The sequence below is a fragment of the Panthera onca genome, chromosome F2 (genome assembly GCF_046562875.1).
Source record: "Panthera onca isolate mPanOnc1 chromosome F2, mPanOnc1 haplotype 2, whole genome shotgun sequence".
Classification (NCBI taxonomy): Eukaryota; Metazoa; Chordata; class Mammalia; order Carnivora; family Felidae; genus Panthera; species Panthera onca.
In genome coordinates, this window is record NC_138356.1 from 16587116 (window position 1) to 16614727 (window position 27612).

Sequence of the window (27612 nt, forward strand, 5' to 3'; positions counted from 1 at the left end):
CCAGATATGAACATACTCATCCTTTTTTTAAACACTTTTTTTTTTTAATTTTTTCTCAAAAATTTATTTATTTTTGAGACCGAGAGAGACAGAGCATGAATGGGTGGAGGGTCAGAGAGAGAGGGAGACACAGAATCGGAAGCAGGCTCCAGGCTCCAAGCTGTCAGCACAGAGCCCGACGCGGGGCTCAAACTCGTGAACCACAAGATCGTGACCTGAGCCGAAGTCAGACACTTAACCGACTGAGCCACCCAGGCGCCCTGAACGTACTCATTCTTTTAGCTTCATTTTATTAAAGCAAAGCTGAACTTTGATAGAAAATGGACGATATGGGGATAGAGATGAGTCCACAGGCTCTGTGTTTCTTCTCCTCTCTTCTCAATTCCACTCTAGTTGTCACCAGTTAGATGCCCCTCCCTTGATGCCCATCCCATGGCAGTGGCTTTCTTCCTGTCCTGAGACACTGTGCTTCTGGTCATTCTCTTCCTTTAAACTCAGTCTGTTACTACTACTCTTCGATCTTTCTATACTCTTGTTTTGAACAAGTATGATACTCGAATTCTACACTTGAGATTTCTTTTATTTAAAAAAAAATTGTTTTTTAAGCATTTTATTTATTTTTGAGAGAGCCAGACAGAAAGCAAATGGGGGAGGGGCAGAGAGAGAGGGAGACACAGAATCCGAAGCAGGCTCCAGGCTCTGAGCTGTCAGCACGGAGCCAGACGTGGGCTCAAACCCATGAACCCTGAGATCATGACCTGAGCCAAAGTCAGATGCTTGACTGACTGGGCCACCCAAGTGCCCCTACATTTGAGATTTCTGTATTTTGTCCAAATCTCTTCCAAGGACTAGAATTCTGTCAGTACCACTCTCTTACCTATCAGCAGTTTCCGTAGTTCTTCCAAGGAGTAGTTTTTTAAAAATTCATCATCGTGTTCTTTTTTATTAAAAACATAAAAAGTTATCAGGAATATAGTTGAGGAAACATATTAAGTTAAATAAGAATCCTGGACATTATACTGGTATTAAATATAATTCCTCCATGTAAATGTTCCCCCCAAAAACTTCATTCACTGGGTTAATTTCTGTCTACTTGAAACTCTATTTATTATATGGAGCTGTTTAACAAAATTATTTGACCTACTTTATGAAAGATAAGCAGAAATCAGAATTTAGCCTGTGGTATCAACAGAAAGCCACAGTGATTTTTAAAAATTTTAATGTCTTAATTACTTTCTTTATTCCAGGTGATTAGAGCACATGCATCTAATCTGTAACTTATGTAACATATAATCTTTGAAAGAGCATATTAATCTGTTTAATCAGAACAGAGTGTTCCTGAGAGAAGGTTTTACTATTGTTCAACCTTCATGTACTTTTTAAAAAATTTCATCACCTGTTTCTTCCCAGTGTGGCAGTAAGAAAGGGAGTGGTAATTGAAGCTTTGTAAGCCACACATTTTCTCTAGCTCATAGATACTCCAAATTAAATTAATAAAGTTAATATTATTAAAGTTTCTTGCTATCTAAGCTAAGGTGAGGTAACAACTGGGACCTTTATTCTCCAAATATTTTTCTTTAGTAATATTACAGGTAGGGGCGCCTGGGTGGCTCAGTTGGATAAGCGTCCCACTCTTGATTTCAGCTCTGGTCATGATGTCACGGTTCATGGGTTTGAGCCCGCATCGGGCTCCACACTGGCAGTGTGGAGCCTGCTTGGGATTCTGTCTCCCTCTCTCTCTTTCCTTCCCTCCCTCCCTCCCTCCCTCTCTCTCTCTCTCTCAAAATAAACATTAAAAAAAAAAACCAAAAAACACTGTCAGTTCTGGACAATTTAAAAAAAATAATTTTACAGGTAAATAATTTATAAGCATTCTCTATATATAGTAAATTTAATTGAGTATGAGCAGAGTTAGATAGGAAGAAAAACATCAGAATTCAGTGAATACCAAAAGGTAATGTCCAAGAATTCCTTCATTTATGTTTTTTTTGAGTTTATTTCTTTATTTTGAGATCGAGTGAGTGAATACAAGTGGGGGAGGGGCAGAGAGAGAGAGAGAGGGAGAGAGAGAATCCCATTCAAGCAGGCTCCATGCTGTCAACACAGAGCCTCGATTTCGGCTCAGGTCACAAATGGTGAGATCATGACCTGAGCTGAAATCCAGTCAGACACTTAACTGACTGAGCCACCCAGGCACCCCAAGAATTCCTTCATTTAGAACATAAGGTAGAATGAAGAATTGTAACAGCTCTCCACCAAAAATAAAATACCAATGTCCAGTTAAAATAGAAGATAAAATGGAGTTTAATGATGGTTGTATAACAGGATTCGGTTCGACTACATTTAACAGAGATGCCCCCCAAAATGGTGACTTCTAGAGGATGGAGGTTTATTTCTCTCAAATCAAACACCTCCATAGTAGATAGTCTGAAGCTGACAGTGGCTCTACAGTGTCCACAGGGACCGTGCCAGGCTCCCTGCCGTCATTAGCATTGACTTCTGCATTCAGGTTAGCTTTTGGTTGTCTGTGACTCTCAAGTCCAGCCATCACCTTGTACTCAAGGCTCAGGAGGGGCGAATGGGTGGAGCTACAGATGAAAGGACTTTCTCCTGGAGTCCTCTCCTTGTAAACAGCTTTCCTAGATGGCTTATCAACATCTGCCGACATCTTGTTCGCCAGAACTCAGACATGACCGCGTGAAACTGTGAGGGAAACTGGGAGACGCTCATTAACTTGATTGTAGTGATTATTTCCAAGTGTGTACGTAAGTCATCATGCTGCACACCTTAAATAAATACAGTTGTCAATTTTAGCTCAATGAAGTTGGAAGGAAAAAGGGCTTAGAGGCCTGGAAAACCTAATTGTAGGAAATAGCTAAGTATATAAATTGACAGTTGAAAAGACATCTGAATTTTATTCTTAGCCTCAAAAGACTTAACATTTGGAACTATGGAGAAATGCATATTAAAAACCTTTACACCCAAGTGAAAATGAGGATGTGTGTATAGTTACTGCATGGGTTCAGTTGATTCTTCTCTCTCCGTTTCGGTTTCTGCTGCTGTATTTGGCCCATATTGTTACACTGTGTCTTGCGATTTGTATTGTCATACACGGAAAACAATAACAGTGAAATGCAGAAGCCAAAACCCTGGTGAAAGGCTAATGTATTACTGGTTTGATTTTGTTGTCAAATATAACCAGTAATTAGTTTGCCATTTTAAAAAATTTTATTTACTTTTGAGACATAATGAGAGTGCACGTGAGCGAGTGGGGGAGGGGCAGAGAAGAGAGAAAATCCCAAGCAGGCACCATGCTCAGTGAGCTTAATCACCTAAACCACCATTTTTTAAGGAGCATTAAAAGTTTTTTTTACCTTAGTTCAAAACAAAACATGAAGTGGAAAAAAACGTTGGAATCTGTGATGCCTCCTGATAGTGTGGGTTTATGCATATTATATAGAGATTAAGAATGATGGCAGTAAGAAACCTGGCTTGGTATGTATCTACATCAGGTTGACAAGTACTTTGCTGTTTTGAAACTTACAGGAGGGGATTTATGTAAAGTCAGTCTGAAAAGTATTTCTCAGATACTGTGTGCAGTGATGATTTTTTGTATTTCCTTGCAAAACCTGTGACAGCCAACCTTCTGTCTTTCTTGCAGGACAGAGGTCAGATCAAGGCAGCCCCTTCAGGATGGCCTGCCTTTCTTTGAGAAGCCGCCAAGCAGGGAGCTTTCCTTACCAAACCTGTCTCCAGAAGAGCCTCAACTGAAGACAGCACTGGCAAATGAGGAAGCACTACAGAAGATCTGTGCCCTTGAAAATGAACTTGCTGCTCTCAGAGCTCAGATTGCCAAAATTGTGACCCTGCAAGAACAGCAAAATCTCATTGCAGGTCTGTAAATCCTACGTTTGTTTTAACCATTGAGCTGGAAATTAGGAGAATGCCACTAATTTTAAAATCTGTTAGCAAATAACAGCCATGGGGTTGTTAGAAAACCAAAGGTCAGTCCTCTCCGTAGTCCAGTACAGGACCCCGTCAGGTTTAAGTGGTTTTTGTTGAACACTTTTGATGCTATCAGAAAGGGTGAGTTTGGAAAATACTGAATTTCCTACAGTTGAACTAGTGCTCATATGAATGCACTGGGAAACTTTGTGATAATGGCACCAATTTTATCAGCCATGAAGTAATCTCAAAATGGGGCTGACAGGGTTGAGTGCTGCTTACTTACCTGCATGTCTTGAGGCAAGTTCTTGGCCTAACTCCCTTCCTGCTCTAAAATGGGGTAATAGTATTTATATCTTAGAGTAATTATGGGAGTAAAAGTGGAGATTCTATAAAATGCCTTTAGCACAAAGTAGCTTCTTAATAGTCACTTCTCTTCTCTTGTCCAGAGTAGAAACTCAATACAGGTCCTGTGACTCTTGGTCTAATACTGTTTGCTTCTTTTCGTGTGCCTTGTTACTTTGGAGAAGAAACCGTAGCCTTGAAATCCTAGCCCATTAACCTGTTGGCAAGTAGTAGTTGTTTTTCCTAGCGTTCTTCCTGAGTCCTGGCTAGACTCCATATTAGCCAACTCTGAAGGTTAAAAGATAAGGACAGTTATTCTGCCTCTGAGCCACTTGTGTTCCCGGAGTGTAATGTAATCCGGCATGGAAACCTCATCCAACCTGGGTACAGCCAAGATAGGCCAAGATGGACAGAGGACGAATGCACTTGGCACCGAGTGCTTGAGAAGTAATTTGTTAATTAAATGAGATTTGCACGTAACTTTAAAAACCAGAAGTCCTGCCTTTTCTTTTATTTTTTCCTTTCAGCTTTTAAATTGCATTTCTCTTTTGCTTTACCTCCCTCTTCTGGCAGACTTGGAAAACTGCTGTAAATAGTGAGATAATTTGGAGATTTATGTTAGATGCTCTATTTATAGTCAAAATTCCTTTTGCATTGAGCCCCCATAATCAGTATAGGCCAGCCAATGAACAACTGTTGTAGTATGCAGAAAGATGAATTCTTAGGTCCTTATTTTGTAACCACTTTAACTCTTAGTTACTTAATGTTTTGGAAATTAAGTACAACGCCTCCTTTTCTCTTTCAGAAATTTGCTGAATAATACATGTAAAACTTTTAATGCTTAATAAGTCCTTTATGTAAATATTCTTCAGGTGAACCACAAATCTATCGGGTTTTTCAAATAGTTATTATAGTCCTGAACTGTCAGACCGTCTGTATTGAAGGTGTGTAGGTAGGACACACTGTTTCATATTTCATTTAAAAGTTAAAAGTAGTTACAAACTGTGCAACGGTCAGACTGCAACATTTGATATCACAAAAACACCCCCTGTTAAGTTAAATGGAACTTTTCCATTTGGAGAGCTTGGGATTAGATATGGGTATTTAAGATTCTAACCAAGTAACTGAAACTTCCTTTACTTACATAATGGAGTTTTGTTTTTTTTTTTAAGCATATTGATTTCAGGTATACAAAAGTCCTTAACATAATTTTGCTGTTAAAGGTTATTTTATTTGCCTGTTACCATCAAGATTCAATTGATTTTTCCTTATTTCTGTAGGTGATTTAGATTCGACCACATCCATTACTGCGGCCCCACCCTCTGTCCCACCACCTCCCCCGCCCCCACCTCCTCTGCCCCTCCCCACACCAGGGCTCCACCAAAGCGTATCTGCTATTGACCTGATAAAAGAACGAAGAGAGAAAAAAGCCTGTGCTGGAAAGACTCAGGTTAAGAGCAGGCCAAAGAAACCTGATATGCCAAATATGCTAGAGATCCTTAAAGATATGAACAGTGTAAAACTTCGGTCAGTAAAAAGGTGAGGATACATTTACCTTATTTCATACTTCCCTTACTTTTTTATGTCTTGTAAAATGAAGTATTAGACTTTTTGAGAATTTTGTTTTATTTTTATTATTTTTTTAATGTTTATTTTTGAGAGAGCGAGAGCGCCAGCAGGGGAGGGACAGAGAAAGAGGGAGACACAGAATCCGAAGCAGGCTCCAGGATCTGAGCTGTCAGCACAGAGCCCAACACAGGGCTCAAACTCACAACAGGGAGGTCATGACCTGAGCCAAAGTCGGATGCTTAACCGACTGAGCCACCCAGGCGCCCGAGAACTTTGTTTTATAACCTGATTACCATGAATGGTTCCAGTTTTAGTTTAAAAAAGATGAGCCCCAGTGTCTCCTATATAACTAAGAAGTTAACAAACATTTTCAGGTTTTTCTCCAATTGCATTTAAAGCCCTTTTATGGGAAGTCTCATTGTTATTGTCCAGTCATTCATTCAATAAGCTGTGTTGTAGACCTACTGAGGTTAATCACTAGGCTTTGGAAGAAGAATGAAACTGTAGTTGCCCTGACGGAGAGCATGATGAGTGCTCCTGTGCTGAATCGAGTGGCTGTTCATTGGGCATCTTTGTGTTCTTTTACTGAGCCTTACATCTAGGGTTTCTGTTTCGTGTCTCTCAGTGTTCGTCAGGAACTTTCCTGGGTATCAGTGATGCTAGAGAAGTGCATGTAAAGGCACGCGAAGTACTTCTCTGAGGGATGTCAGCATATTGAAAAGTTCTCTTGGCTTCTATTCATCTCTCTAAGGTCAGAACAGGATCTAAAGCCCAAACCTGTAGATGCTACCGACCCTGCTGCCCTCATAGCAGAGGCTCTGAAAAAGAAATTTGCCTTTCGATATCGAAGCGATAGTCAGGGTGAAGTTGGAAAAGGAATTCCAAAGTCTGAATCAGAGGCCACCTCAGAAACAGTGTTGGTGAGTATTAGGTCACACTTCTGTCTTAGCACAACATGGTAGTTGATTCCGTTGCTGAGAACCTGCATTTGGTAAGACATTGAGCTGTGGCTCTGTGAGAAGAATGTGCTACATGATTTAGCCCCTCCCCACAAGTAGATTATAGAAGAAGGTAAAAAAAGGAAGCAAAAGCCAAACCCTGGTTTCGCTACTTAGCATCTCCAGTGTTAAATTTTTCATGCTGTGTTTTATTTATACGTAAGCACAACGAAGCGAAATTCACTACAGTAAAATTTATATCTTAAGACAGTATGTATGTGGTGATTGAGAAATTCAAAGTAAAGAAAGATAATTTTCCCTTAGGGTGTCCTGTGAAAGTTCTCTGAAGAGGATGAGATTTGACCTGGGTCTTAACAAGATGTTTCAGGTCATAGGTGGAGATTGAGCAGATCAGGGAAACTTGCAAATATTAATTTATATATTATTATTATAAATTATACAGTTAAGTTATACAATTTATGCAATTGTATAAATTATCTAGTATACATTATCTAGTATAATGTATAAAAAAATTTACTGTATTTTACCAAATACAGTAAAATGTATTTACTGTCGTGTGGAATATGTGCTTACCTACTCCAGGGAGGCAGGTATCTGAGAAATTCTAGCATCTTTCAGAGTTTTTAGACATTGGAAAAAGGAAACTTTGTACCTCATTCTTTTACTCAGAGAAGTAAAAATGGCCTAAAGCTTATGGTCTTAAGATGATTATAGTTTTCCGTGAAGTAGTTTGGTTACCTTTTTGCTTTTCATTCTGTTGATGTGTCATGTTTATAAGACAGTTTGTCAGTTCATGAAGGTTTTAATATCATCTAGCTCCTTGGTTTTTCATGCAGAACACGCCCAGGCCTTTGTTCCATGATTAGGAGGGGGACGTATCATTACTGTTACCTGAAGCACTATCTTTATTTATGCTTTGTTTCCTTCTTAGTTTGGGCCGCACATGTTGAAGTCTACAGGAAAAATGAAGGCTTTGATTGAAAATGTTTCAACTTCCTAATAGCTGAAGAAAAACTATCCTTGTTCCAGCTGTTGGTTTGTTAGGGCTATTTGGCTAGTAGAAATCAACACTAGTTAGTAAATACCTGAATTTAGTATTCAGTAGTCTCCTTTAGGTCTAATAAAAAAGCACTCTAAGTCTGTGTTTGTTTTTATGAGAAGGTTCTGAAGTTTTCCATAACAGGTTTTTAATGTGTAGCCAGGATGTTAAGGTTTCTAGTCTTAAGAACAATTATATAGATTTCAGAGGAAAGGACATTGTAGATGTAGAGTTTTTAATTTTTGACACTAATTTATCTGTGCAAATGTTTTATATGCATATATTTGGGTATAAAATAGTACGTAAAATGTAATGATGACGTCAGTGAGGCGGTCAGTGATTTATTACTCAGTGATGGAACAGCTGGTATAACACACAGTTGCTCAAGTGAAATATTTGGGATTGGAACCTTTTTGCCTTGAATAGGACTTTTACCTTAGATCCCCTTTCACATTTCCTTAGAGATGGGGGTTCAAGTAGGAACCAGATAATGTTTACTGCTGAAAATTCCATAATGCTTTCATTTAAAGGAAAGTCAAAGACCACAAAAGCTGCTTTCACTCCAGTGCTGAGAAAGAAAATGTAGTTTTTAGATAGAACTCAAATTATTGAATCAAATCTATAACAAGTGAAAACCAGAATGTACCATCTTTCTATTCCAGTTTAATAAAGGCATCGTAAAGATGGCTTGTTACTAAGTTAATATGTAATATAAATGGCAGCATAATGGAGTTGAAATTTTTTTAAATATTGGTCGAATGTAGTAGCTTTATAATGAAACACTTAATAGGTGAAAGAATTTCCTGTAAGTTATCATTGGTCTGCTATTCTGTTGAATTACACCACGCAGCAACCCTTAGGTGCTCATAGGAGAAAAGCCGTTCTTGTGGAGGGCTTCTGAGGAATGCTGTACATGCTCATTTGGGAATGCTCAATAAAACTTTATGGTTTTCTGTATTTCTGCTAAACTCAGCTGTAGTTAACGCAGAATCTTCTACCATGAGTAAATACTTGGATTTATTTAAATCTAGTAAAAAGTGGAGATGGGAAGAGTAGACCTTTAAGTTATTGAAAATATGTGCAATGTTCTCAATATTAGGAAATGTTATTCAGCTTAAATTTGAACTGTGGCTTATTTTACATGTTTGTTGATTTACATTACATTGTTTCTAATTGTTTCATATGATTTAAAAATTCTGCCTTTAAAAGAAATTCAGAAAATTTGCCTAAATATATATTTTGACCTCCTAAGCAATTTATATTTGTATCAGTATTGAATTTTGGCCAGTGCTCCAACTGAAGGAAGTTACTGTATTGAAATAAAGCAAATTTGTATTTTCCTTGGACCATAAGCTCTCGTATATTATTTTAGTGGATAAAATTCTCTAATATTGTACATGTAGCTTCTTTAGAATACTTTGTTTTCTGCATTCTTAGCGTGGAAATCTATTGCCACTTATTCACCACCGGTCTCATTCAGTTTCTCCCACTCAACACAGTACTGAAGTGAAAGATGATAAAAATAGTTAAATTTTATATTTTATAGCTGAGGCAAAGAAGGTGAAGTAACCGGTATGTTTCGTCTCCTATGATTTGAGTGGTCCAGGCACTCGCTACACACACATAGTGAATAGGAGTCAGCACTGGACTTGGGAGTTACACAAATCATACCTCTGTTTTTAAAACGGGACTGATGCTCCGCTCCAAAAATTGCTGAGGATTAAATGAAATAATGATTTCTGAATACATCCTGTGAGTGGTAGAGAGCCAAGTACGTTACTACTCACATCATTTTACGTGAGGTCACTGTAGTTTCCAGCAGACTGACTTCTGCTGGATGTCCTCCTGTATACCTACTTGCACAGGCTTGGGGTAGAGCAGGAAAACTGTAGTTCCTGTTGTGTCTCCAGTCACAAGCCCTTGTGTACAAGAAGCCTGTCGTCTTGATAAGTATTAAGTTCCCGAGTCTGTGTCTCATTGGTGAAGACGACAACCCGAGGAGACCACTTCTCCAAAATTAAAAGTTTTCTTCTTGGGGGATAGAATCTGGCAAATACAAGTTTAAATTTTAGGGAGGTAGTCCAGGATGGCGGTGTAGGGAGCTCGCGGAACTAGAATCTACGTATAAAGCGATTCCTCTTGAAGAACCGAGGGCTGATTGAACAGCTTCTGTACACGGAGGACAGCAGGACCGCAGAGAGACAGGTGGGAGAGAGACCCAACACAGTAATGACAGGAACCCCACCCCCAGTACAACAGACTACACAGGGAAAGATTTCATGGAGGGGACTGTGTATAGACTTGCATGCCCTGGGGCACAGCAAAAAAAAAAAAAAAAAAAAAAAGTGGTTTAAAGGGCAACTAGCCTATGAGTGAAGGAGACCCGTTTACTCCATTTACCATTTAACCCCAAAGTGTCAGACAAATGGTGAGGCAACTGCTGGGACTCAGGTTGGAAGCACTGGTGATTACCACTGTTTATGTTCCCCCTCCATCTTGACAGTGCAGACTGGAGCAGGGTCCAGGCACTCTAGCCAGCCTGCTAGGACCACCTCAGTGAGCCTCAGGCCCCCATGAGCTTGAGCCATTCCCCCCACCCCCTGCCCCAAAGGTGACCCTGGCATAGTGTGCACAGGCTACCCCTGGCCTATGCCTGCTCCCTTTCCGGCTTACCATCCAAAGTTGTCAAGCATGTGCGGTCTACGCGGGCATTCCTACACGGGGCCACTCATTCCTTCAAGGCTGGGAGAGGAAGCTGTTCTGCCCAATTTACAGAAATAGGCAAAACAAAATGGAGATAAGCAATCTACCTGTAAAAGAGTTCAAAATAATGATAAATATGCTCATCAGACTTGAGAGAAGAGTGGAGAACTTCAGCAAAGAGAAAATATTAAACAAGAACTGGTCAGCTGAAGAATGTAACAAATGAAAAATCCACTAGGAGGAACTAACAACAGATTAGAGGATGCAAAAGAATGGATAGAGATCTGGAAGGGTACAACAAAGAATCCAAGCCAAACGGCAAAAAAGGAATTTAAAAAGTGGGGATAGGTTAAGAAACTACTGGGACAACAAACATACTAACATGCACATGATAGGGGTCCCAGAAGAACATAGAAGGGGAGAAAACTTATTTGAAGAAATAATACCTGAAAACTTTCCTAATCTGGGTAAGAAAGCAGACACCCAGGAAAAAGTGTGCAATGAGAGCCACACCACAATGTATTATAATTAAAATAGAAAAAGGTAAAGATAGAAAAATCTTGCAGGCAGCAAAACAGAGCCATAAACAAGGGAAACCCCCATAAGACTATCAGTTGATTTTCCAGCAGAAATTTGGCTGGCAAGAAAGGAGTGGCAAGGTAATACTTAAAATGCTGAAAGGGGAGGGGTGCCTGGGTGGCTCAGTCGCTTAAGCAGCCAACTTAAGCTCAGGTCATGATCTCACAGTTCACAGGTTCAAGCCCCTTGTCAGACTCTCTGCTGACAGCTCAGAGCCTGGAGCTTGCTTCAGATTCTGTGTGTCTGTCTCTCTCTGCCCTTCCCCTGCTCATGCTCTCTCAAAAATGAACAAACACAAAAAATTTAAAATAAAATCCTGAGGGGGAAAACATAACCAGAATACTTTACCCTGCAAGGGTAACATTCAGAATTAAAGGAAGGATAAGATAAGAGTTTCCCAGACAAGTAAAAGCAAAAGACGTTCATCACCACTAAACCAGCCTTACAAGAAATGTTAAAGGGTCTTTGTTAAGCAGAAAAGTCCATAACTGGAAATAAAAAATATGTGAAAGGAAAAAAATGTCACTGGTAAAGGCAATTAAGCACTTAAAAAATTAGTATGAAGACTGAAGACAAAACTAGTGAGATTAATTAGAACTACAATAAATAGTATTGTAAGGGATACACAAAAATGTCAGTTGAGGTAAAAAACAGAAGATGTGGGGGGTAGGGAATAAAAATTAGTGCTTTTGGGGTGCCTGGGTGGCTCGGTTAAGTGTCTGACTTTGGCTCAGGTCACGATCTCACAGTTGGTAAGTTTGAGCCCTGCATCGGGCTCTGTGCTAACAGCTCAGAGCCTGGAGCCTGCTTCAGATTCTGTCTCCCCCTCTGCCCCTCCCCCACCCCCACCCACACTCTCTCTCTCAAAAATAAAAACATTAAAAAAAATTAGTGCTTTTAGGATTTGTTTCAACTTAAGCAATTACCAGCTTAAAATAGACTAGTATGTATATAGGTCAATATATATGAACCTCCTGGTAACCAGAAACCAAAAACCTACAATAGATACACAAAAAATAAAGGAACTCAAACATAACAGAAAACCATCAAACCAAAAGGGAAGAGACCAAGAGAAGAAAGGAACAGAGAACTACTACAAAAACAAAACAATGAACAAAATGGCAATAAGTACTCATCAATAATCACTTTAAATGCAAATGAACTTAAAACCTAAAACAGGTGAGTTAGAATGTTAATTTCTTTGGCTACCAGAAGTTGCATCCCAGAATCGCTAAATTCTGTTAGGAAGTAGTTTTAAAGATGAGAAACACAGAGATGCTCAATCCACCAAGCACATGCATGGTATTTTCCAAAACAATGTCAGCCCCCACTGACTGCATTAGATTTTCACTAAAATGAAGTTCACTTGTGATCAGTTTGTTCATTTGACCCACTGTTAGCAAAGAATGTAGCAAATATTTTATGTTATTGGAAAAAATGTAAATGAACCAAATACTTTAATCAAAAGACACAGGCGGTGGCTGAATGAATTTTAGAAAGATCTATCTATATGCTGCCTACAAGAGACTTATTTCAGATCTAAAGACCCATATCTTCTGGAAGTGAAGGGATGAAAAAAGTTATTCCATAGAAAGAGAAACAGAAAGCTGGTGTAACAATATACGTATCACACAAAACAGACAAAAATGTAACAAAAGGGCACTACTTAATGATAAAGCGTTGATCCAAGAAGAGGATATAACATTGGTAGATATCTACGCAGTCAACATAGGAGCATGTAAATATATAAAGCAAAGTATTAACAGACAATGACATAAAGAGAGAAACCGACTGTAATACTTTAATAGTGGGGGACATCAATACCTCACATCAATGGATAGATCATCCAAAAAAATAAGAAAACATTGGCCTTAAAAGACACATTAGACCAGATGGACTTCATGATAGATATATACAGAATACTCCATCCCCCAAAATAAAGAATACAGATTCTTTTCAAGTGTACACAGGACATTCTCCAGGACAGATCATGTTAGGCCACAAAACAACTCTCAATAAATTCAAGAAGACTGAAATCATACCAGGCATCACTTTCCTGATTACAACAGTATAAAACTAGAAATCAACTACAAGAAGAAAACGCAAACACATGGAGACTAAAAAACATGTTATTAAGAAGTCAGTGAAGAAATCAAAGAGGAAATAAACACCTTGAGGACAGTGAAAACCAAAACAACTTTCCAAAAGCCATGTAATACAGCAAAAAGTCCTATGAAGGAAGTTCACAGCAATACAGGCCTACCTCAAGAAACCAGAAAAATCTCAAGTAAACAACCTAACTTCATATCTAAAGTTAGTAGAAGGAAGGAAATAATAAAAATCAGAGGCCAGCATTACCCTGATAAAAGCAGATGAACCACAAGAAAAGAAAATTACAGGCCAATATCCTCAATACACAGAGATGCAAAAATCCTCAACCAAGTATTAGCAAACAGAATTTAGTATATTAAAAGATCATATACCACAATCAAATGGGATTTCTTTCAGGGATGGTTCAACATTTGCAAATCAATCAAGGTGATACACCACATTCACTAAAGGAGCATAGGGGGCCCTGGGGGTGGCTCAAGTCGGTTGAGCATCTGAGTTCGGCTCAGGTCATGATCTCGCGGTTCCTGAGTTCGAGCCCCACATAGGGCTTGCTGCTGTCAGTGTAGAGCCTGCTTCGGATGTTCTGTCCCCCTCTCAGCCCCTCCCATGCTTGAACTCTCTCTCAAAAATAAACATTAAGAAAAAAAAGATAAAAATTGTATGATTATCTCAACAGATGCAGAAAAATCATTTGACAAAATTCGATAACTCAACAAAGTGGGCGTAGAAGGAACATATCTAAACATAATAAAGGCCACGTATGACAAACCTGAAAGTTTTCCTCTAAGATCGGAACAAGACAGGGATGCCCACTCTTGCAACTTTTATTCAACAGAGTATTGGGAATTCTAGCTATCATGAAAGAAGAAGAAAAGACATCCAAATGGGAAAAGTAGCAGCAAAAGTCACTATTTGCAGTTGACATAGTATACATAAAAAAAAATCTTGAAGACTCCACCAAGATTCATTTATCATAACTATAAATGAATTCAGTCAAGAAGCAGTATAGAAAATTAACATGCAGAAATCAGTTGCAGTTCTATACACTAAGAAAGAGCTATCAGAAAAAAAAAACTAAGAAAATAATACCGTCTGTAATTGCATCACAAAGAAAATACCTAGGAATATTTAAAGAGGTGAAAATCCTATACTATGACAACTAAAAGACACTGTTGAAAGAAACTGAAGATGACACATACCAATGCCTATGGATTATAAGAATTAATATTGTTAAAATGTCCATACTACCCAAAACAATCTACAGATCCACAGCAATCTCTATCAAAATACCAACATTTTTCAGAGAACTAGAACAAATAATCCTAAGATTTGTATGGAACCACCAAAGACCCTTCAATAGCCAAAGCAATCCTGAGAAAGAACAAGAAAGCTGGAGGCATCACGCTGATTTCAAACCTTATTACAAAACTCTAGTAATTAAAACAGTATAATACTGGCATGAAAACAGACATAGATTAATGAGACAGAATAAAGAGCCCCAAAATAGATCCAGGCATATAGGGTCAGTTAATCTACAATAAAGGAGCCAAGGATGCACAATATCTCAATAAATGGTGTTGGGAAACTGGACTATTTTATACCATATACAGAAATACATTCAAAATGGATTAAGACTTGAATATAAGACCTAAAACCATAACCTTCTAGAAGAAACCCTAGGCAGTGGTCTTAAAATATGTTTTTGGACCAGTTTCCTCAGGCAAGGGCAATAAAAACTAAAATAACAAGTGGGATCATATCAAACTAAAAAGTTTTGCACAGCAAAGGAAACCCATCAACAAATCTAAAAGGCAACCTCCTGAGTGGGAGCCAGTATTTGCAAATCATACACGATAAGGGGTTAATATCCAAAATATATAACGAACTCACATAACTTAGTATCAAGAAAACAACCAACCTGATTTTAAAAAAATGGGCAGGGGACTTGAGTAGGTATTTTTCCAAAGAAGACAGACAGATGGCCAACAGGCACATGAAAAGATGCTTAGCCTCATCCATCATCAGGGAAATGCAAACTGAAACCACAATATCACTTCATACCTATCAGATTGACTATCATCAAAAAGGAAAAATAACAAGTGTTGGTGAGGATGTGGAGACTATACTTTAGAATCAAATTTGAAAGCTAGATGGTTTTACCAGTCATGGATATTAACAAAAAAAAAAAAAAAAAAAAAATTCAAGAATTACTAGAAATGGTGTCATTTTCATCACTGACCAAACTAAACCATTCTCTGAACCCACACCCCAACATTGTGCACTCATTTCATAAAATAAAGAAACCTGCCATATTACAGAACACTTTTCACAAATCATTTTGTCACTCAAACATTTTGAGAACAGAGACGAGGGTTTTGTAATTTTTAATACCTTTATTATATCCAGTGCAGTACTCTGCACACAACAGGAACCCAGATATTGCTGACCACATGATTCAGCACAGACAGATTAGTTTCAATATCATTTCTCAATGTTATAGATTGATGGCTAAAGAGAAAACACATTAATACCGAATTAGTTTGTTCAAACATCGATGGCCCAATTGAAGCCAGCCCTGTGCTAATAAGCACAAGAGCCTAGAAGTTGGAGGAGACCTGCCGTGCGCCCCCTGTCAGCTCACCTCCGAGGAAAAGACCATGGATCCTTGGGGGCCTTCCAAAGACACAGATTGTCTGCAGATCCGTAGCGAGCAAGGAATGGCTCAGACTAAGTCTTGCACATAACTGTACAACTGTATGTTTCAGATGTGTGCTGATGCCATGGTGAGTAGTATGCACATTTATTTAAAAACATTAGTGAATGCATAGTAGCTGTCGGTCACTGTTTATTTTCTCAAGCAGGAGACACTGATCAGGAGAGGATTTAAACAAAATATTTATACATTAAAAAAAGTACACATGAAAACACTGTAAACCCCTGATGTGAAAGTTAGAGTTTTAAGAAAACTCAAAGTTTTAAGAGCCAAGAAAGCATTTTGGAAAAGAAACTGTTATAGGAATCTTCAAAGAATTACTAGCACCTCTAACCTGTACCTCAGGTACAAATATATTTTCCAGGTTTGCAAAGGACATAAAATATTTGCTTCTTTTATACAAAGAGGATCATTATAAACCATCACATTTACAGAATAGAAATATTGACCAGGTACCAGATTGGTTTTTCATTAAGCTACGGCTTGCCAAAGTTTTCTCTCCAAGGACCTTTACCTCCAGAGCAGAGGAGATGCCCCCCTACTACTGAAGTGTTGGGTAGAGCCCCACAGGGCTGCGACATGCTCGACAATTCTTTGAAGTCTCCTGTTTTAAAAGTTCATGTGAATTTTTCTGTTCCATAACATTTACTTATTTGAAATGTAATCTTCTAAATTTCTGAACTGTTTCCTCAAATTTTTCTAGAAAACCAATGTTCAAGGAATATAGGTTATATTTAAGGAGCAGGGCTATAGATGGTGACTTCCACATATATGTAACAAAACATAATCTGTCAGTGGGTTTATTCTACGTGTAGGCAGGAAATGGGAGCAACATTGAGGTGTCTCCCCCAAGAAAGGAAATAAGGTAATCCTTTGACTATCAAACAGTAAGAAATGGATCAGAGCAGAAGTAAGCAATCGTACACCGGCAGATGGAACCCAGGCAGGTTCAACTGAGACAAAGGCTGAAGGTACTGACAGATTTACTGGATGTGCCCATCAGAAGCTGATGTGGAGAGGCAACTACTGGCAGAGAATCTCTACAATCATCCGGGGGAAGAGCGTACCCTGGTCCACAAACATGAAAATCAGCAGGTGAGTCCCCATAGGGAGATGGATGCATGAGGCAACTTGCTTCCCTTGCTCAGAATCCACGCTCACCAAGTAACCGGCTGATCATAAATGGACTTCCCCAGAAGATTTGCCTAAAGGGAGAGAACGATTGATAGTTACATTTCTCATTGTAAATTAAAGTACTAACATTTTTAACAACTATCAGTTACTGTGAGCTTGGTTAATGTGAGTTTCCTCTAAGACCGTTGTGCTCTGCATGTGCTGACATACTAGGTCTGTAAAGATCTAATCAGACAACTAGATGCATCAGATCTGCCAGGATGATGCCACCTTAAGTGGTCACTGACCTTCCCCAGGGACAGTCCGCTCTATACCATCAAACTCCTGTACCCGCTCTGTCCAATATGGTAGCTACCAGCCACATGCGGATATTATTGAGCACTTGAAATGTGGCTAGTCTGAACGGAGATGTGCTGTAAGTGTAAAATACGCACCAGATTTCAAAGACTTGGTACCCGCCCCCCCTCCTCCCCGCCCCCTGGCCAAGAAAGAATGTAAAACATCTCAATAATTGTTCTCTAAGATAATGACTACATATTGAAACAATATTTTAGATATATTGGAATAAAAGTTAATTAATTCCACTGGTTTCTTTTCCCTTTTTTAGATGTGGCTAGTAGAAAATTGAAAATTCACTTACGTGTGGCTCACATTTTATTTCTATTGGACATCATTCTTCTGTGCAAATAATGACAGTATGTTTGACTTTAAAACTTGTACTATATCCTTCCTAATGAATTGGACTTGAGAAGACACAGGAGAGGCCCAGTGGTGCCTTTCTTACATTGATACCAACCAAGGAGAATTACGTGGCCATTTCTTATTACTTTACTTTAAAAAAGCAATTACAGCTAGTACTTTGGTATTGTAAGAGTGCTGATATCTTACGCAATTCCCAACTGTGGGGACAAAAAAGGCTGTGGAGTCCAGAGGCCTGGGCTCAAAGCTGACTTGTACCATGTATTAGTCAGAACTCTGAGCACACACAGTGGGGCCACTCACTCACTCGTGAGGTGCAGATAATGACAGATGACCCCAAGGGCTTGGCCAGCACCTGCATCTGCCTAAATAAATACCTGATGAGTGAATGCTAGAACCAAGAAGCTAAACCTTGGATTTCCTAGTAATTTAGTATTAAGATTTCCAAAAGATTGAGTTATAAGGTAAATATCAAAGATAAATATGTGAAAAGATAGGTTTTTATTCATCAAAAGTTAACAGCAACAGGCACATATTAAAATGAGTATGGCAAAGCCTTTTACAAAGGGCTTTACACTCAAGCTTTCTCCCAAGAAAATGGCTGTTGCAACGAACTGTAAACATAATCAATAAACAGTCTTTTACAGTAACAAGGGAAATACAATTGAACTAAAAGAAAGCACCGGTTTCTCTTAAAACTAGATTACAGTTGTGCTTACTATACATAAAACAATTTAAAACAAATTACAAAAGTGGAATGTTTGAAGTTTAAAATTAGTCCTTAGATTTTGTCCTAGAAAACATCTGTTCACATCAAAAGGCCCATCAAAGGGTAACGTTTCATCAAAGGGAGGGACAAGAAAACAATGCACTTGTTTCAAATCAAAACAAGAAGTTTGGTCACTTAGCTTTGTGCATAGTTTAAGGCAACTGGAGCGGTCTGTTACAGCTCGCCTACCTTCCCCTCCCCCAGTGTGGCTGCGCACCGTGTCACATTCTAAGATAATAAATAAAAGCTTACGTTTCAAATCCTTTCCCACATGGATAAATATAACACATGCACAGTCACACATGCACAAACATGCACGCAAACATACGTCCACACATCCACACACAACATACCTCTCACGCACTGCAGCGAAAGGGACTTTAGTACCCTTGCTCTGAAGGACACACTTCCCCATCCCACTTTATTTCAGATTGGCAAATACCCTGAGCTGTTTATGGTGTTTTAAACATTCCACCTGTTTCTTGCATGTGCAGGTCAAGAGTACAGTAGTGAAAACAACATGCAATGTCTTCACTGCAGAATCATAATACAGCTAGGACACTGGTGTTCTTCCCCTCCCGCCCCAAATCAGAAACTAACAGTTAAAAAAAATTGCATTGCCAAACAGCACTGGAGGGAAAGCTTGGCGGTACTCTATGATAAATGCTCAGTTTCCAGTGCGCAAAATAAAACTATAGCAAAAGGGAGGCTTTGGTGGCATCCAAAGAAGAAAAAGGCAAACCAGGGGGAAAGAGCTGCAGTTTAAGTTTGATCTTTAAAATTGTTAGTGGTTCCTTCACAATCATGCTCCAAGGCAATTTAGAACCAATATTTCAGAGTTGATTTGTAAACATCGAGTCTTGCAGGAGGCAGCAGAGGCTGGGCACTTCACATTTCCTTTTTCTCAGAGAGAACTTAGTGGAAGGTACAGATACACAACGTTGCGTCAGACTGGTTAAATTCCAAGAGATTTCTGCTGAAAGCTACAGTTCAAGTTTCACGGTTCGAGGAGCAAATGCTTTGAAAAACTGGTGGCACGTTGCAAAACTTCCTTCGTTACTCCTTTCGGATCCGCTCCTGCTGGGCTTTGCATATTCAAGGTTTCACACGAAAGCCAAGTGCATATTGCTGTATGTTCAGGTCTTATAATTAAAAAGTGGGGTCGCATGATCCAGTAGAGGACACCTTGGGAATAAATAACGCTGGCCTCATTCCCTCGGAAACCTTGGCAGTCAAGAAAGTCCTCTCACCTCAAGACCCCATTTCACATTTCTAAAAACCTGCAGGAGGCAGTCTGTTCCGACGATTCTGGGGGCTATGATAACCGATTTTCCTGAGGTAATAGCTGTGAGTTCAACTCCTCGAACGCAGCATCAGTGTCCTCACTGGTGGACTGTTCTCTCTGCAACCCCTTCCAACTGGCTTTATTCAGCCCCATATGTCCGAGCATTGTCTGGGATAGCCTGGTATTGGAAAACCTGGCCCATTCTGTGAATAAAGGCTCCACGAGGTAAGTCATGAAACCTGGAGAAAATAAGAGAAAAAAAGGTCTTAACATATATTCTGAAACTTTGTCTTCAGAACATCTATCCAGTGTTTATTCTCTTAAGTCCTATTCTAATATCACCTAAGTTTTCAGTGTGTGTGTGTGTGTGTGTGTGTGTGTGTGTAAATGTACATAACTTCTCTGAAGAATCTATTTAGTAGCTCAATGGAACTTTAAGTCAAGATGAATTGACAAACACATCAACTCTTTTCTGACGGTTCCTTTCAGCTACACCACCACATCCTATCTGAGCAAACACTCAGCGGTCCTCTCAACTCTGCAGAAAGCAGGGCAGACAGTTGCAGTGAGACAGCTAAAGGCTAAGAGGGGTCTCTTGCAAGCCTGTGGGTGATGAGGCCTGAGCTGAAGTGGGGCTGGTGACGTGCTGCTGGGTTTCGCCCCCTCAGGGATGGCATCTTCACACCTGGTCATGGTTACGCTTGGCCACTTTATTTAAGTCCGAATTTACGGAACCAAAACTCATGACAAAAATTACGAGCCTAAAAAGAACAGAGCGTATTAGCTTCAGCAATTACTAAAATGAACACCAAAAGCGTACCAGGGTCCTACTTTTTAAACAACTCATATAACTGATCTCTCTTAATTTGTAGTCAGAAAGGGAAAATGAGTGATTTCTGGGTTGTCTGTACCTTTAGGTTGTACAGCACTCATGCGGACATTGTGCCTGATTTAACACTACAGTGTATCTTATACTCCTAGAAAATACCTCGTCAGTCAAATCACATATATTGGAGAAACATTTAGCATTATTTCCTCAACTTTTGATCTGTTAAGGAGGAGGAGCATGTACATTCGAATTCTATCATTGCTATGTAACAGTTTTAAAATTTTCTTCATCTCTAAAAACTTTTTCATTTCAGCAAAAGACCATGTAGACCACAGGCCACACAGGTTTCATTTAGGCAACAAAAAATTCTGGAGTTAAAGCAATCAGCACCCACTACTTTTAATTAGAAAATTGTACAAATTGTGGTATCTGAAATAGTAATTAATATTGGAAATAAGGCCTTCCACTCCCTCCACGCATATTAACGGAGAACCTGCTATCTATGCCAGGCACTGTTCTAGGGTGGCCAGGAATATAGCAGTGAATGGACAGACAAGATGTGCCCTCAAGGAGTTACATTCTGGTGAAGAGAAAGACATAACAAATAGAGGAAAATGTCACCTCTGCGGTCAAAGAACACGGCAGCTTTTTGGTAGCCATCCTCACACCACAGTGTCAGGCTGAACCAGTCACCCAGAGCCCTGTCGCTTCCAGGTGCCACAGTTAAGTGGTGAATCGCTAGAGTTTTATACCCAAATGCAGAACCTTATTATCATGCTTTTACATGAGTTTCATCTTATTTGATTCACCCGTTATTCCAACTGGTTGAGAGCTTTTGGATCTTGCCTCTAACAACCAACAAATTAGTATTACTTGTGGCTCTAAATTAACCTCATTCTTTTAGGTCTTAAGCACCCGACAAAAATGGATGGGCTGGGGTCATGGACAGAGACAGCCACACAGCACCCTCCTGGAGGGCGGGGCTCTATTCATTAGCTGCTTGTGAATCCACTTGTTGTACGAGCCCATGTGCCTCTCTCTTACCCCCACAGATACCACAGGACACCTTGTCAAATGCCTTACTTCCCCAGTATGTGTTCTTTTCTTGTTTAACAAAACCATTATTTCTATCAAAGAAGGAAACTGTATTAATTACACATGACATCTACTTACTGACCCTATGCTGGCTCTGAATAACCACTGTTTAGCACAGTATTTATTCTGTGTAATTTATAACTATAAATTGGGCAAACTATCTGAAAAGGAGGCTACGAGAAGTCCACGTCTCCTAGGGTTGTTGTGAGGAGTTGGCAGATGTCAGCTCTTACCATCATTTCCCTTATCCTTGTCCCTTAGCCTGACCTAGAAGTGCTGACACTGACAAGATCTGTAGACTGAAGTGAAGAATTTAAGGGATCTAGCTTCCTTTCATTTTTAGAAATTGTAGTTTTTAAAAAACCTACTGTCAAATTAATCTAGAGAGTCACTGACTCCAGCAAAAGAACTTAAAAGTAGCTACAATGACTTTGCTACTCATTCACCTATCTTCAATTTAATTCCCTTTGCCCATATTTCACCTGTTCTTTTGCATTTGAAGGTTTTTCTACTTGAGACTCAGGGTACCCCAGATCTGCTTCTTAAGTGTCTTCTTATCCCCCCCAAAGAAAGCTTCCCCCTCTGCAAAATTCCCCAGGCTTCTGGCTGGTTGAGCCCCAGCACCACCCTCCCCTGCCCCCGCCATTCCCGCAGGTCTGTGCCACACTCTTCTGGGCCTGGCTCTTTATCTTCCCTACCTGTTCCTCTGCCATCAAGTTGGTTACTACCCACTGCCTTCCACATGACGATGTCTTGCAATTACTATGTAAGTATCAGATTTCTGAATTTCTGACCCCTACAAGCCTCTTTTCAAAGCACTATGCCACAGACATGTGCTGTCTTCTGGATTTCTAGAAACTTTATCTTTCTGAAGTTTGTGCACCCATTTCTTTATGTTCAACCCAATCCTCAAAGGCCCTACTCAACACGAGCTACCAAAATCACATTCATCCCGCAATACCTTGTTGACTTACCCATCCCCACGCTGGCCTCCTACTTTACGTTCAAAACCCCAACACCCACTCCTGTGCTCTTTTACAATAAGCTGCCCCTATTTTAATCAGCAAATTTCCCTGTGCTTTCCGTTACAATTATGTCTCACTTAGTTAATAGTTCTCTAGTGCCTCCTGCTTCTAGGTGCAGTGCAAAGCCTCAGGAATACATCGCTGCAGGAAGGACCTGGGAGCTAGGGGAGACATATATCTAGTGCTTTGGAGGCCTGGAAAAGGAGCGACCGACTCTGCCTGGAGAGAGTAGAAGGTGGCATCTGGAGGAGGTGGATCTTCAAGAAAAATGAGTCCATCAGGCAGGTGGGGAGGAGTGGCGAGGGGGAAAGAGTAAAGGGGTGCCATGGATTTGGGGAACAAGGCAGAGTCCCAGGTTGCCGCGGGTATGTGAGGGGAAGTTGCCGGGGAGAGAACCGAAGAGACTATTCGAGGGAAGCTTACAAGAGGCCTGTACAGGATGCTGAAGAATTAATCCACAGGCAGTGACAGAGAAAAGTAAGCCACAGTGGAAAATGGACTTCACATTATAATTGTGCTCAGTGGTCACTTTTTTCATTTTAGAATGCAATCCCAGAATTATGCAAAAGAAGCTTCCACGTGAGCAAATCACATATTCTGTCAGTTTTAAAACAAAGTTACTGCTACCTGCTTTGCAAATATCATGGTTTTTATGACCTAAGATTAAATGAGAGTAAATTATAGATAGAGCCCCAAAAAGGAAAAATGGGTAAAATTTCTTAAATTAAAAAATAGAAATGAGCACAATTTTAATAATTTATATTTCAGATGTAGATCTCTTCTTGGCAAAATTAAAATTGGCGGCATGTTTCTAACCAGCTAGAAGTATGTATAGTTACCAATCTGGATGTTGGCAATAGATTCAGTCTGACGATCACAAAGTGGACTCACACCCAAATGATACTTCTTTTCTATATCTCCTAAAATGATAAAAACAAGATAGAATGATTCATGTGGAACATAACTATTGCTTAAGTATACAGTTGAAGTCTTCATCTTACCTGTAAATTCCTTAGAAAATGCATGACATACTTAATCCTCAAGAGAGGATGGCTTCTAAATTAGTTCTTTTTAAAATTTTTAAGTTATTCACACATAGAAAAGGTTGCCAAGCTGATATCCTATTTTAAATGGAGGAGATGAAGAATTTTACTAGGTGTTACCCCAAGACTATAATTCTGTCAGCATTTTAATTTAAAACTTAGATTTCTAAAAGAAAGGTGCATGCAATGAAGATCCTTGGTTCCTGTTTTTAAATTACTAAAACCAACTTGCATGTTCACAGGGCCATGGGACCCTCCAAAAGGGATGAGGATGGTACAAGGTCAGGGAAATCTTTCTGGACAGCGAAATTTCTAACCTGACTTATGTCTATTTATAAATGCAAATGTTCACATTTCATCATTTCCAAAGAGAACTGGTAATTCCCAAAATATGCTCAATTTGTACATTATTGCCTGTATGTACATCTACGCTGAGTTGTCACTAAAAATACCAACAAGCATCTATTGCCTGACTCCTGTAAATGTCTGGGTTTGTTTATTCAAATGATGCTAAAAAATGAATTGAACAGACTACTTATCACTCAAAACTGTAACTTGCCTTGATGGAAGAATTCCTCTGTTACTTTTTCACTCCACTGCTTGCTTAATTCCCAGGTCCGACATGGGTTACAAATATCAGCACATTTCAAAGCCATCTAGCAAGCAAAATATTAAAATTCTTTAAAGAAAAAACTAAAATTTCAATTGTACTAAGCTTAAGTATACTCCAATAGTGGGAAAAAAGGACACTTTAATGAAGAAAAATGCTGCAACAGAAAATTCACTGTCTTTTATATTAATTCTATGATGCTATTATGTCTATCAATCATGTCTTCAGGAATGCTAAATGACACTTTATACCCAAGAGCCAAGCATAAGGACTGGACTAAACATAAAGCTACAAATAAATCATTGTATTCTCGCTCATTTTTAGATCCAAGAACTAATTTGTGAAAATAAAACACTTGGCTAAAAGATGCTCAACATCACTCATCTCAGGGAAATACAAATCAAAACCATGATGAGATACCACCTCACAACCGTCAGAATGGCTAAAATTAACAACACAACAAAACAACAGATGTTGGCGACAACGTAGAGAAAAGGAACCCTCTTGTACTGCTGGTGGGAATGCAAACTGGTGCAGCCACTCAGGATAATAGGATGGAGGTTCCCCAAAAAGTTAAAAACAGACTACCCTACAATCCAGCAATTATACTACTAGGTATTTACCCAAAGGATACAAAAATACAGATTCGAAGGGGTACATGGTACCCTGATGTTTATAGCAGCATTCATTAGCAATAACAGCCAAAGTATGGAGAAACCACCAGTGTCCACTGACTGATAATGGATAAAGAAGATATGGCATATATATATATATTTTATATATATATATATATATATATATATATATATTTTATATATATATATATTTTATATATATATTTTATATATATATTTTATATATATAAAATATGCCTACACACACACACACACACACACACTGGAATATTACTCAGCCATCAAAAGGAACGAAACCTTGCCTTTTGCAATGACATGGATGGAGCTAGAGTGTATTATGCTAAGCAAAATAAGTCAATCAGAAAAAAGACAAATACCATATGATTTCTCTCATATGTGGGATTTAAGAAATGGAAGAGATGAACATATTGGAAGGGGGTGAAGAAGAGAGTGAAACAAACCATAAGAGACTCTTAAAATTTTGTTTTTAATGTTTATTCATTTTTTGAGAAAGAGCAAGTGTGAGCATGCATGAGTGGGGGAGGGGCAGAGAGAGAGGGAGACACAGAATCTAAAGCAGGCTCTAGGCTCTGAGCTGTCAGCACAGAGCCCAATGTGGGGCTCGAACCCACAAACTAACTGCAAGGTCATGACCTGAGCTAAAGTCAGAAGTTTAACCGACTGAGCCACCCAGGTGCCCCACCATAAGAGACTCTTAACAAAGGAGAAGTGAGGGTTGATGGAGGGAGGTGGGTGGGGGATGGGCTAGATGGGTGATGGGTACTAAGGTGGGCACTTGTGATGAACACTGGGTGTTGTACGTAGGTCACTGAATTCTGCTCCTGAAACCAATACTGCACTGTATGTTAACTAAGTAGAATTTGAGTAAAAATTTGAAAAAAATTCATAAAAAAATAATAAAATAAAATAAATTACTGTTTGTTGGTCAGTACCCTAATCTCACAAAAATGGTTTTTGTTAGAAATCACGAGTATGGGGGCACCTGGGTGGCTCAGTCGGTTAAGCGGCCGACTTCGGCTCAGGTCACGATCTCGCGGTCCGTGAGTTCGAGCCCCGCATCGGGCTGTGTGCTGACAGCTCAGAGCCTGGAGCCCACTTCAGATTCTGTGTCTCCCACTCTCTCTGTCCCTCCCCTGTTCATGCTCTGTCTCTCTCTGTCTCAAAAATAAATAAACGTTAAAAAAAAAAAAAAAAAGAAATCACGAGTATGAAAACTACAAAAACAACGGTGCTTTCCTAAGGAGAAGATTCACCTTCTGTAAGATATTTTACTAATGGAAGGAAATCCCACAGCTTTCCCTCAAAATTTAACCACTCTGAAAGCTACACTAGATTACTTCATTTTTATTCTAACAGTCATGTGATTTACCCTAGAAAGAATCTTTCCCAACCCCATTTTACCTGTAAAACCAAATGCCTATGCCTGGCATCTTCAAGGCGTAAATCACCTCTGTCCAAATGGGACCGGAACAATGACAGATACTCATTTTGGCGACTGATGTCTGTGGCTAGTATCAAAGCACCTATCTGAGTCTCCATTTGTTGCCTGGAATTAGAGAAATATAAAAAAATACAAGACTTTCAATTAAATAGTTACTTCTTGATTTTTTTTTCTTAAACTTAATATTCTGCCATTCAACTTTTAACCTATCACAAAAATGAATTTTATTTTTTTTTTATTTATTTATTTTTTTAACCCACATTATTTTATTTGCTAAATGTTTTGACTTGATACAGTACAGTCCTGTTTACCTATTTAACAAAGTCATTTAAGCCGGTCTAAAGTGGGGATCAGCAAACTTTTTCTGCAAGGGACCAGACAGTAAATATTTTAGACTTTGTGGCCATATAGGTTTTGTCACAACATTCAATACTGCTACTACAGCGTGAAAGCAGCTGTAGATAATATATAAATGAATGTGTGTGGCTATTTTCCAATAAAAGCTTATTTATAAAAGCATCTGGCTCACTGGCCATAATCTGCCAACTCTTGTTCTAAAGGATGGAAATGAAAAGAAACTAAGTAAGGAGACATTTGTTTTTAGAATCCTACAGACCTCATTTGATATTACAACCACTTTTGTTAAAGGAAGCTGGGTTACTTTAACCAGTTGGGTTACTTCTTGAGAGTCCAGAATTTTCATCCCTACTCCTGAAATAATTAGTATAAACTTGGCAGAAGTGAGCAAGTCAAGATTTCATAACACTTCCCAAAATTTAAGAAACCAATGATGATGATTTTTTATATTTTTAGTGTCCTTTTTGTAACCTGTTTGCTAAAATGAAGTTTGTGAATTATTTATGAATTTCAGTATTTCTAACTTCCATTACAACTGATCATTGAAAACTGTTCCTATTTACATGTGAAAAATACATGGCTAACTTTATTGCTTTTTATAGAAGCATACTTTTTTTTCATATTTTTTCTCTTAAGAGGTACTCAGAAGCATGTCATAATTGCCTGCCTGTGAGTTAATCTGGTAACAGCCAGTAAGCTTCCCCC

General features: G+C 39.0%; 2 protein-coding genes across 9 annotated transcripts in view; one reads left to right on the forward strand and one right to left on the reverse strand.

The window, feature by feature from the left end:
• MTFR1 (mitochondrial fission regulator 1) overlaps positions 1–9203 on the forward strand; it is a 61896-nt gene extending 52693 nt beyond the window's left edge. For all 4 annotated transcript variants that reach the window (XM_060610629.3, XM_060610630.3, XM_060610631.3 and 1 more), the window contains 4 exons: positions 3662–3894; positions 5571–5829; positions 6611–6779; positions 7750–9203. In XM_060610629.3, the coding sequence (XP_060466612.2) occupies positions 3662–3894; positions 5571–5829; positions 6611–6779; positions 7750–7818 (730 nt within the window). In that variant the 3' untranslated portion in view covers positions 7819–9203. The remainder of the gene's footprint in view (positions 1–3661; positions 3895–5570; positions 5830–6610; positions 6780–7749) is intronic.
• Positions 2289–27612, reverse strand: part of PDE7A (phosphodiesterase 7A) — a 165413-nt gene continuing 140089 nt past the window's right edge. For 4 of the 5 annotated variants that reach the window (XM_078441959.1, XM_078441956.1, XM_078441958.2 and 1 more), the window contains exons 10-13: positions 26511–26655; positions 24403–24499; positions 23640–23720; positions 18280–20090 (exon numbers count right to left, since the gene is read on the reverse strand). In XM_078441959.1, coding sequence (XP_078298085.1) covers positions 19882–20090; positions 23640–23720; positions 24403–24499; positions 26511–26655 — 532 coding nt within the window. In that variant the 3' untranslated portion in view covers positions 18280–19881. Of the gene's footprint in view, positions 2787–10530; positions 10668–15642; positions 17170–18279; positions 20091–23639; positions 23721–24402; positions 24500–26510; positions 26656–27612 lie in introns of those variants that run through there. The other variant, XR_013553621.1, reaches the window with a different exon arrangement.